The sequence below is a fragment of the Panthera onca genome, chromosome C1 (genome assembly GCF_046562875.1).
Source record: "Panthera onca isolate mPanOnc1 chromosome C1, mPanOnc1 haplotype 2, whole genome shotgun sequence".
Taxonomy (NCBI): domain Eukaryota; kingdom Metazoa; phylum Chordata; class Mammalia; order Carnivora; family Felidae; genus Panthera; species Panthera onca.
Window position 1 is genome coordinate 133,794,447 of NC_138346.1, and position 12,702 is coordinate 133,807,148.

Below are 12,702 nucleotides of genomic sequence, written 5' to 3' on the forward strand. Positions count from 1 at the left end.
GTAAAGTCACAGACTGCTTGTTTTTAATATTAAGTAGCCTATTATATACATAATTATACAAATTATATTGTAAATAATATAATTAGTATATTATCATAGTTATTGTTATAGCACTCAGAGAACATGATATTGTGATTTTCTGCTTTTATTTTAATCCAAAATAATTCTTTTTAGATTTGGGAAATGCAAAAACTTCATTTCATATTTGTGTTTACCCCTTTATATTTATTAGGAAAAAATAAATGAGCAATTATGAATACTAAAAATCAACATGTGTGAGAAACACACATATTTGAAAATAACAACAAGGCATTCAAAATTAGACTGCCAGTAAATATGTTACCATTCATTTTCTGCTTTTTCATTTAACTGATTACTCTGATTCTATAAGGCTGTAATTTAGGAGTTTAGTTCTCCTGATTAAAGAAGATGCCTTGTAGCTTATATTTATAAAATATTAAATGAAAAATTACCTTCATCTCCACAAATGTAAGAAATGTGCTCTTTGATGAGGGTGACTCAAGAAATTAGTTCACTACAAAATTGATTATATTCTCCCACAGCTACCTCTTTAAATCAGGAATCTGAAAAGATGCTAATGTAATTAACATGTTCACAATTGCATCTGCACCCTTTAATTGAGTCTTCATGGCAGAATAGATATTAGCAATTATAATACATAAATAATAGTCATCTAATATTCTGATTAAGTGACTCCATTTTTCAGTTTGATGTTTACAATTTGTCTGCATATGAAGGAGATGTAAAGAAGGACAGTTCTTGACCTAAATTCTTTTTTTTTTTTTTTTTATCTTACCACTTAAGTGGCAAATGATTTTAAATTGACAGACCTTAAAACAGAATATCTCCATGCATAAATTATTCCTTAGGAGAAAGTTAGGACATGTGAACACTGATTAACACTGTAGCACCATTTAGCACATTTAGTTTCCTGCAACAAAAGAATTTGACTCATTATGTCTCTATTAATTTTAATGATAAGAACATTCTGTCTTAATCAACTTAAACTATAACCAGACTTCATCAGAAAGAAAGAAATATTTCAATGTTTTTCTATTGGGAGGTCCCTATCGAGCTAATATTAGGAATACTCATATGCCTAAAAATATGCTGGCAATACAGAGCTGGGTCTGTTACAGAAATAAAAGAAAACTATGAACTCTACTATTTTTATACTCTTCAATTTGGGGATTCCAAATCAGATTCACTCTATACTAAAAGGAGGTGGTGGAAACATAGACAAAAGATAAGAATGTGAGTATTAATTTATATGATGTTTATAATTTAAGTTGCAATCCATGCTACTTAGCGAAATCAACTTGAAATATTAAATGTTAAAATCTACCTGCCTACTTAAGAATTTAGTTTTCTGTGCTCTATCAATGAAATATAATCTCCGAGGTTGTGCATCTTGGAATCTAAAATTTTAGCAATCTCTCCCAGGTAGTTTTTAGGCAGGCTAAACTCTAAAATACCGCCTAGCTATGTCCTCCTAGGAACTTCTCCAGTGATTCTAGAAGCTACTTTCAAATGATGTTAACCATTTGGGAATAACTGGCTATTTTCCTAGACATCCAAGTGACTTTTGAGAAAAAGGAGATTAAATCCTGGTATACATTGTTCATTATAAATCCGTAACTAAGATTTTGTCATAAAGATAAATACATGCCACATTAAAAAAGGTTTACAAATATACTCAATAAAGCACTCGCTCTCCAAACTGAGAGTCATGTGGAATTAGTAGGTCACAAAAACCATATAGTGTGTTATTACCAGCATTAAAAAAATGAAATATAACAGGATAAGGTAAAACAGATTAAAAATATCAAAGATCACCATCATCTATGCATTAAGGGTATTACTTTTTGAAACTCATCTTTCAGCTATTTTGCACATGCACATTTAGGGGGTAATGAGTGAAATGTATTTATTACTGTGGGTCACAGTCAAATAATTTGCAGCCACTGCAGTGTAGTGCCAAGTTAATAAGTGACTAAAATACCAGCAGAGATTTAGAACTTTGTATTGTGCATTTTTATTTCTTACATAGATTATGTCTGAAATACTATTTTACAAGTATTAAAAATAAAGCATATATAGAGTGTGTAAGTTGTAAATAAATAATGGCAATAATACTAAAAACATTAAAAAATTAGAACAATCCATAATCCTACCATATTAAAAACTGTTGCCACTTTTACTATTTCTGTCTAATAATTATCATGCCTATTTTAAACACATATTTCACAGATAAATTTACACTATGCATATTTATTTATATTTGTGTTTTATTACTTATTATATATCATTCATATTTAGAGTATTAGCAACATATTAATAGCCCTATAATATCCCAATATCTTATATAACAAAACTTATTTAGCTATGTTTTCTATGATTAAACATTTAGAATAATAGAGAATCTTAATAGTCTTAACTACTGTTACAATCAACACTTTATTACATGTAGCTTTTCCTGTTGATTTATTTTCTTAGAATTCATTCATTCATCATTAATTCAACATTTTCATGAACTCCTACTTTTGCCTGGTCCTCTGCTAATTGCTAGAGATAAAATATTGATAATTACTGCAAAGTAGCTTATAATTGTAAGTATATAAACAAGTGACATCATTGTGTTTTTAAGTATACAATTCAAATATGTGCAATATATGGTTGAGATATGAAACAGGAAATATGAACAGTTCTGCATGGAAGAACTAGTTAGGAAGACCAAGAGGAAATAAAATAATTTTTCCATAAAGACATAGGTGAAATTTGAGTGTAACCTGCCCTGTGAGTTTACTCAGTAACACAGAACCCTTCCTAAGGTAGTGACACTGCTATTGGATATCAAGGAAATGAATTTGAGAGAATAAAGGAAATGCAATACAGCAGGTTTTATGACCTGGTAGTTTTTTAGGACTAGAAGTGAAAGTAACAAGGTTAAAAATTCAGAAGAGATTTATAATCCTGGAAATGTATTGGAAGTTTTATTTTCAAAAGAGTTTTGTCAAATCGGTACCCAACTATAAAACCTCACCTGGATAGGATGTTCTAAAATAATTTGGGACAAGATTTTTTCAGAAAATCTTTGCCATGGCAGCCTTGTATACATGTGTATATGTTCATAAAAGATGGAGCAAATGATTAAGCATCCATAAATTCCCAGGTTAAATGATATATTCATTCTTGTAACTAAAATCAAACAGTATAATATTATAGAAAGCATGAATTCTATGTGTAAATGTACATATAAGATTTTATTATATGTAGTTAATACTTGCGTTTCAAGTATTTTGACACATGATAACTTCTAAATCTTAATTTCATGTTCTAATTTGACTTTATATCTAATTTTGGTTTTATATTAGAAATTGGCCAAAAGTTTCTTTTTAAATACATGAGTGACGTTTATTGTTTTTTTTATTATATTTTCTTAGGGTCTGCCAGGCCCACCTGGTGAAAAAGGTGAAAATGGGGATGTTGGTCCCATGGTAAGTTTATATCTTATAGGATATTATGGATATTGTGAATTTTCACATTACTAATATCTTTAAGGGTTAGTAATCTGAACAAAATAGTCCTAAAAGCCATGACTTTTCAGATTGATGCCTTCTCCTTTCCCTGCCCAATCTGTATCTGTGACCATTGAAGTTTCTTTCATCACATATCGCTTTCTTTTCTCTTTCTCACTTTGGACTAATGTTTTATAAACATACAGCATTCAGTGGTTGATATATTGTTGCATATATATTTTTTCTAAGTGTATGGATTATTGAGGTGTATATAAACTGCCAAACTTCAGTTATTTATTAGTCTTTAGCTCCAGACTTTGAAGTGGACCAGGTAAAGAATAGATAATAGTCACCCTTCATTTGGATAAGTAGCAAATGTTAACATAGTATTAAATATTTGTACTTTTAATTAAATTCTTAATTTAATAAGGAATCCTATTTGAATTAGAATGCTATGACAAAATAATTTGCATTTATCGATTCTGGCTTTCTGCTCTAAGTATAAATCTAAGAGTTAACTGAAATTTTGAAATACATATATTTGTTTATTAAGCATTACCTTGGATAAGGAAACAATTAACCCAAGGTCATTGAAATCTATAATGAAATGTAATGAATGTATTTTTAATTGTTCCTTCCTTTCAATAAACATTGCCCCCAGTTCTTAGTTCCATCAGAATACGTATTTTGATATTTTTATACTTTCATTTTAGATGTTATTTTCTTCAAAAAAGAAATAATTCTTTTCATCACAATGAACTTAAAAACAGTGAACATAATAAACATTGCTGACTCACATAACTGACTAATACTCTTTAAGCAGCATCAGATACATAGAAAACTCCTTTCTAGGTATGACTGCTGTGGTTCCCTGAATCATTAATACATTTCTCTCTGACATATTAGTAAAAGCTAATAGTAAGAAAGTTTCCAACAATGACATTAAAATAAACTGTGACCTTTAGAAATAACACTAATGCCCTGGTATTCACTACAGACTAATTTAATCACAACCTTGAGGGTAAGGGGTTCTGGTCATCAGTATTTTGTAAAAAGTAGTCCTGAGGTAATTTTAATGCACAGCCAGGGGAAAGTACATTTATCTTAGGAAGACTACTAAGTAGTTAATCTTATTTCACTTCTAACATATAGAACAGGAGAGCTGACATAAAAAAAACAAAATATACAAATAAAAAATACTTTTGTAGAATTAATAAATTTTAAATCTACTCAAGCACCATTTCTATTCCAAATTTATGCTCCTTTTTAAATCTAGCATTCTAGCATATTCTAGTATAACATATTTCTGTTCCATTATGAATTCATTGTACCAGATAGTAGCAATAGCCTAATTTTCAAATTTTTAACCATATCGCTTGCCTGCAGTCTGAATTTCCCCATAGCTATGTGTAGAGAATCATCTGCTAACATGATCATCAAGAATGACTTATAACCCTGCTATGGTCCACTGATTATGATTTTGGAGCGTGAAACTTCTTGGTCACAAAATGAAAATATCAGAAATGCATTTGGGTTTGGCACTAATAAACCTTAATATTCATCTCTTACAGGGTCCACCTGGTCCTCCAGGCCCAAGAGGCCCTCAAGGTCCCAATGGAGCTGATGTAAGAACTGTGAAATATATGTTCATTATTTTGAACTTACATAATTGTCAGTATTATTTAATGGCGGATGGTATCTAAGACATAATGGAGATGATTGCACTATTGATAAATATTTAAGTGAACAAGAGCTCAAAAATAATCTACTCACTACATTTCATTTTACAGAAAAATAAACAGGCTTTGTAGGGAATTAGTTAAAACAAGTATAAAAGAAGTTCCAAGTTCACATTCATTATAAAATATGTTAGAGAATTATGTGCATAATATGTGCACCTCTTACCATGCAAAATGTTTTCTCTCAATTGTATAAAGACAGTCTCCCCCCTGCTCTCTTGCTTGCTTCATAATTGAACCACTCTTCCAATATTACAGGATTTGAAATGCAATGCTATACTTATCTTATTGTTACCATTAAAAAATTTCTAGATTTTGAAAACTCTCTTCTGATTTCACCTTTTCACAATGAAAAAATCATTTATTCTTGTTTTTAGTTGCTCTTCTGTCATGCCTGGTTGCAATTCGGGCAGGCCAGAACTGGATAAAATAGACAAAGAGCAGATGTACTAAAAGAGCTTTTGGGTTTTATTCCCTTTAAGTAATATAAAGACTAAGAGATGATATAAAGGCTAAGAGATGGTTCAGATTGGTTTTTGCATGGATTGCATAATTCTTTTTTTTTTTAAGTTTATTTATTTTGAGAGAGCGAGAGAGAGAGAGAGCACGAGCAGAGGAGGGGCAGAGAGAGGGAGAAGAGGATCCCAAGCAGGCTCTATGCTTTCACAAAGAGCCTGATGTGGGGCTCAATCTCACAAACCATGAGATCATGATCTGAGCTGAAATCAAGAGTCAGATGCTTAACTGAATGAGCCACACAAGCACCCCTGGATTACATAATTTTTAACCAGAGTCATACTTAGATGCACTCCCCAAATCTACAAGCTATCCTCTAAATCTGACCTATTCAATGGGAAAAAGATTGAAATTATGATCTGAGTATCAGCCAGTATGACTAGAGTTGGAAAGTCTTCTGTCACATATTCAAAATTCTGGTGAAATTAAAAACCCATATACTATAATTCAGTTATTTGCTATCTAGTAAATTTGGCAACTCAATAAAGAGCATCATTTTGTCCCATCGTTTAAATGTCTTAGAATAATCTTGCATATCCTTCTCCCTCTTTGAGAACTACTAGATATGTATCTATGAATATGTTATTTTATTACAAGAATAAGGATAACTGTATTCCTTTTCCTCCACTGCAGGGACCACAAGGACCCCCAGGATCCATTGGTTCAGTTGGTGGTGTTGGAGAAAAGGTAAGAAATGTAGTGATAGACACTTTGAAACAGCAAGAATTAAGAACTTTGATGAAATTGGCTAATATTTTAAGTGCATCTAATAGTACTCTTTTTAAGTATTTTATACATAGTTATATGAATCACAGCCCATCCACTCTAGTAGTTAAATTATTCATATTATTAGTTAAATTATTCATATAAATATTAGTTAAATATGATTTTGAGATATCATGATTTTTATTTCCAGATATTGTGTTGAGCAATATACATAGATTATTTCCTTTAATCTACACAGTCACCTCTGATGATGGTATTATTATTATCCACATTTTTCAGCTGAGACAGTTGAAGTTTAGAGAATTTCAATAATTGCATCAAGGTTTTGTCCTTAGAAACTAAGTCAGGATTTACTCCCATGTATGTCTGACTAGACTAAATGTCTCTAAGTAGCACTCATTCTTCAAAAAGAAGAGATTGGTTGATGTGACTGACTTAAACAGGAAAAAAGAATCCTTTGAATCACAAAAGAATTAATCATTCATTTTGTCATGTTTGGAGTTATATTTTCATTACTAATAATATGACCTGCCTTTGGCACTTTTCAAAATACTTGACATGTGCCATAACATCTGGGCTCAGAATAACTTCGTTTTCTCCTGAAAATCATTTCACTTAAAACAACTTTCTTTTTATAAAAATGTCAAATGATTCTCTGATTTCTTATTTATGCACCCATGCTCATTTCTTAATACAATTTTTAAGAAAATTGACATTGGTATTTGCTTTATTTAAAAATATAAATTATTTGCCAGTTTTGAGGGATGAAAATTGCATTTCATACCATAAAATATTATATGGTGAAAAAATGTATTTCCTGAATTTTATAGTTATTAAGTGATATCAGAAGTATAGACATATCCTAAAAATGATTCTGTTGTTTGGTCTTAAAGATTTTTTGACTTAAATTACTTTATGTTAATTAAAAGATTTACCCCTCAGAAAAAATGCAATAAGATCAGAATGTGGTATTTTGATGTTTATATTTACTGAACACTCACATTCTACCATTTTGATTATAATTAATCCTGTATTATCAACTATTCAAATACTTTCTTCATTACGAAATTAGAAGCATTTTAAAATTATCTAATTCTTACTGCATAAACAGTGTAGTTTTTTTACTGACCATTTATATTTTTAAATTTAATGTTTTGTGCTGAAAAAGTGTGAGTTGAGGTAAAATTTAAAGCACATTTTTCATTGAGTGCAGTTGTCATGGGAAGAATTAGCAGCAAAGGCAAGAGGCCTCTGAGGGTAAAACTGTCTGAGACAGATGAAGACAGACTCACACCTTTCCCCTTTCTTCCCTTGGCTTTAATGTTTACTTATTTTTTGAGAGAGAGAGAGAGACAGACAGAGCATGAGCAGGGGAGGGGCAGAGAGAGAGGGAGACACAGAATCTGAAGCAGAGTCCAGGCTCTGAGCTGTCAGCACAGAGCCCCATGCGGGGTTCAAACCCACGAACTGGGAGATCATGACGTGAGCTGAAGTCTGGCTCTCAACCGACTGAGCCACTCAGGTGCCCCTCTTCCCTTGGCTTTAATGTTGACTAGATAGTTGTAGCAAGTACTTTCTCGTTTTAGTTTTGTCCACATAGAAAATTCTGAAATAATTCTAAATAAATTAATTCTAAATTTAATAGCCTTTTCAGTTTATCTTACTGGTTTCCTCAAACTTGTGGGTACAGTAGGAACAGGTTTAAATACTTCAGTGACTTCTATGATTTTATCTCATGTTACTTTTGGTGACAAACATGGATGCCAAAAGTTTGGAGTTTGGCCAAGCTGTTTGTTTAAAAACTATCTGGTAACACTTGTCTATCTTGGAGTCTTAAGAGAATGATACAGTGAACCAAGATAGTGCTTTAACCTCTTATAATTAAAATGTACCTGATCTAACGTTGTTACACTAAAAAAGAGTTTTAATTTTTTTTCTATTAAAATTGTTTTTCTGTGGCATGATAGAAATAAAATTCTAATTATAATTTTTCTTCAGAATCTAGGGTAATATAGTTTACTATAGATTACAGATTTCCGATATCAGCTTTGATTCTGGTTGTATGCCTCCCCATTTCTATTTTGGAAAATTTATTCCCAATCACTAATTCAATAAAAAAAGAGAGAAAAGAAAACTAATATCCTGAGTCATGCTCCAATTTGCTTAAATATGTTTAATGTGTTTTCCATGTAATGTAATATTTGCTATAGATGGATTTGCACTTCAATGATCTCCTCAAAACAAGGAAATACTACCTAACAAAGATATTACCTTAATATTTAATGTGTACTTTGTGACTAGATTACAATTTGTTGTTCCTTCTGAAGGGAATTTTAACCTGAATAAGTGTTACAAAGGGGTAAAATGTTACATAAGTAATAATAAATTTATAATCTAGAACCTCCTTCATATGCATTGTTCTTCACAGGATATATATCATTGTATATCAGTTATTATTCTTCAGAATAAATATGGTGTAGCTTTGTTGATGCCAGAAATGCAGATTCAATTTATATAATATGGTTTGTTGCAATATTTTATTTTGCTACCTGTAATTTTGTCCCATCGCCTTTCAAAAGATTTAATATGGTACATTTTAGATAATATTAATTTTATCTTAAGTAATGGCTATTTATATTATGCATACTGGCTCTAATATACACAAAGGTGGTTTTCAAATGTATTTTGGGCAAATGAATATTAATGCATTATTCTCAAAGTGAAGAGACTTTGTAGTAAAAACTTGTCTTTAAATTTCGATCATTATTTTAAATCCATCTCTTTACCACCTATCATTTCCCTCAGTAAAATGGAAACAATCCTTACAGAATCTACTTTTGTTTAACTTTACACTGGACAAAGATTAAAGCGGAACAACAAAATATACGGAGTGTGACATAAAAAATGTAGTTATTTCCCCTCTTGTTCCAACTTTTGTGATATCACCATGCATAAGAAGATGTTTTGTACCCTGTCAATAGATGACTTGCATTTTCCCCCAGCTTTACTGAGGTATAAATAACAAATAAGAATTGTACATATTCATAGTGTAAAATTTGGTGTTTTGATATATGTGTACATTGTGAAATAATCCCCACACGCCAAGCTAATTAATATATTCATTACCTCACATAATTACCTTTTTTGAATGTGGCATGAGAACACTTAAGTGTATTCTCTTAACAAATGTCAAGCATACAATACAGTGTTGTTAATTATATTCACAATTCTGTGTATTAGATCTCCAGAACCCATTCATCTTGTGTATCTGAAAGTCTGTAACCTATGACCAACGTTTCCCCATCCCCCCCCCACACCACAGCCTCTGGTGATGAGCATTCTACTCTCTGCTTGTATGAGTTTGGCTATTTTAAATTCCAGGTATAAGTGAGATCATGCAGTATATTGTGTATATTTAAAATTTAAAGCATTTAATATGGAATTTTACAGTTGATTTGAATGACAAACTGCTTAAGTTTTATTTCAGAGCTATGAATCATGGGTCATAAAACTATTACTTATATATCATTCCATCCACCCGAGATAGATTATTTCACAATGTACACGTATATCAAAACACCAAATTGTACACTATGAATATATACAATTCTTATTTGTTATTTATATCTAAGTAAAGCTGGGGGAAAATATAGGTCATCTATTGACCAAATACAAACATCTTCTTATGCATGGTGATATCACCAAAGTTGGAACTACAGGGGAAATAACTACATATTTTTAGTCACACTTTTTATATTTTGCTTATATTCGTTGCTTTTTAAATAATGTAAACATAATATTTTTCTTGTAAGGTTTATCTAAAATAATAGGTATTTGCTACTCCTCTTGAGAGATAAAATAACTTACACACACTAGTATTACTAATAAATTCCTAGAAAATACTTGATATTTCCATCATGATGCAAATAATTCAAGAAATTAAAATATGTGCATATTCTCAAAGAATAAGGAATTATGTACACCAAACAGTCTTTCCCCTGGAGTTATGTTTATATTTAATATAATGCATTTCAAACCAAAATTAGGAGCAATGGGTTTATACCAGTATTACTGGAAAGAGCAGAGTTGAAAGTTAAAGGAAATTCAGACCTCACATTTTTTTAAATTTAAAACTATTTCCACTTCAAAATTTCTAGTTCCACTGATTTTGTGTAGGAATACAGCATTATTATAAAACATCATGTAAAAATAACGTAGAAACATTATTTCACTTGGAAGAGTAATTGGATACAATAATTTTCTAGGTGTAGAAAATTAGTAATAGACTTCTATAACTAAAACATGCTAGTCTAGGAGGTTTATTTATTAGTCTGCTAAGCTAGGAAATAGCCATCCATACTTTTTTAAATGTTTGTTTACTTATTTTTGAGAAAAAGAGAGCAAGCAGGGGAGGAGCAGAGAGAGAGAGAGAGAGAGAGAATCCCAAGCAAGCTCTGTGTCGTCAGCACAGAGCCTGATGTGGTACTCAGTCCCATGACTGTGAGATCATAACCTGGGCCAAAATCAAGAGGCAGATGCTCAACGGACTGAGCCACCCAGGCACCTCTAGCCATCTATATTTATACAAGGAGATCATAAAAGTGAACAAATTTATAATATTTATATCCTCAAGAGGAGTTTTAATTAGTATCTAAGTATCTTTGTGTATCTTATAAGTACAGTACTTTTCTATGATCTCAGATCTCTATTAAATATATTTTATAGAATATAGAATCAGTATACTACCAACTGATTTGCTTTTTTGTTATTGTAAAGATAAAGCAAATTAACATAGTAAAAATGAAAGTTATTTAATCAATAAACTAAATTATAATATGAATATTGATGCAGCACAAAAGCACAATATAAAATTGGTTAGGAAACATGCAGATGTCTGTTTTGTGTGGTTTGGTGGTAACTTGGGTTAATGCTCTATTAACTACTTGCTGAGACACCCACTTCTGTCTCCTCACTTGAGAAATAAAAATACTGAGGTCAGTAATAAGAAAAGTTCCTTCTTAAAGTCTTTTACTGACTTTTAAACAATATACTGAATTAAGGTCTAGTCTAAAATGTCGTGGCCATCATTGAAAGCAGTTTTACAAGCATAAAAATATCATTTCTGTGTTTTGAAGTTCGTTTCCTCTCTTCTTTATAGGGTGAGCCTGGAGAAGCAGGGAACCCAGGGCCCCCTGGGGAAGCAGGCACAGGCGTAAGTGCTGGCCTATTGTCAACATGGGATGGCAACAGTTTGGGAATTCCTTTTCGAGTATTTTATTTTATTTTATTTTTTAAATGCTTATTTATTTTTGAGGGAGAGAGAGAGTGGGGAGGGGCAGAGAGAGGGGGACAGAATTTCTGAAGCAGGCTCTCTGAGAGCCCAATGCAGATCTTGAACCCACGAACCGAAAGATCATGACCTGAGCCGAAGTCAGACACTTAACTGACTGAGTCACCCAGGCATCCCTCTTTTAGAGTATTTTAAACATGTGACTTAACTCCTACCTGTAACTCAGTTATTTACTTTTCTTTTCCAACCCATTACAAACAATCACAAATGCAGAGCCTTTTTGTTTAATAATCTTGCATACCCGGCGCATATTTTGATTTACATAGAAATTGAAAGAAAATGACATTTGCATAAGTTAGAACATTAAAACTATAAGCTGTTTATACAATTTGGGGGAGGGGGCTGTCCACGAAGGACACAAACCCTGCTACATCAAACCCACATTTATGAATTGTAGTAGGATTGTATTAATTCTCATTTAGATTGGTTTAAACCTGGAGTGAATTTGACCCCTAGGAAACATTTTGGCAATGTCTGGAGACCTTTTGGTTCACACTAGGAGGAATGTCACACTTGATGTCACACGCCGGCATCAAATTAGTAGAGACCTGGGATGCTGTTAAACATTTTGCAGTGCACAGGACAGCCCCCCAGCAGCAGAATTATCTGACCCAATGGGCTGAGACTAAGAAATCCTGATTTAAAGCTTATAAGGTAATCATTCTTTTTCTTACGTTGTTGTAGGGCCCCAAAGGAGAAAGAGGAGAGAAAGGAGAAGCTGGTGCACCTGGTGCTGCTGGACCTCCTGGTGCTAAGGGACCACCAGGTGACGATGGCCCTAAGGGTAACCCGGTAAGTGAGCTTGGTCCCTTTCAGGTAGAGCCTATGTCAA

General features: G+C 32.1%; 1 protein-coding gene across 4 annotated transcripts in view; it reads left to right on the forward strand.

Moving 5' to 3' along the window:
* The window catches only part of COL11A1 (collagen type XI alpha 1 chain), a 216,188-nt gene that overhangs the window by 172,670 nt on the left and 30,816 nt on the right, over positions 1-12,702 (forward strand). For all 4 annotated transcript variants that reach the window (XM_081796410.1, XM_060626468.3, XM_060626465.3 and 1 more), the window contains 5 exons: positions 3,465-3,518; positions 5,111-5,164; positions 6,428-6,481; positions 11,679-11,732; positions 12,555-12,662. In XM_081796410.1, the coding sequence (XP_081652536.1) occupies positions 3,465-3,518; positions 5,111-5,164; positions 6,428-6,481; positions 11,679-11,732; positions 12,555-12,662 (324 nt within the window). The remainder of the gene's footprint in view (positions 1-3,464; positions 3,519-5,110; positions 5,165-6,427; positions 6,482-11,678; positions 11,733-12,554; positions 12,663-12,702) is intronic.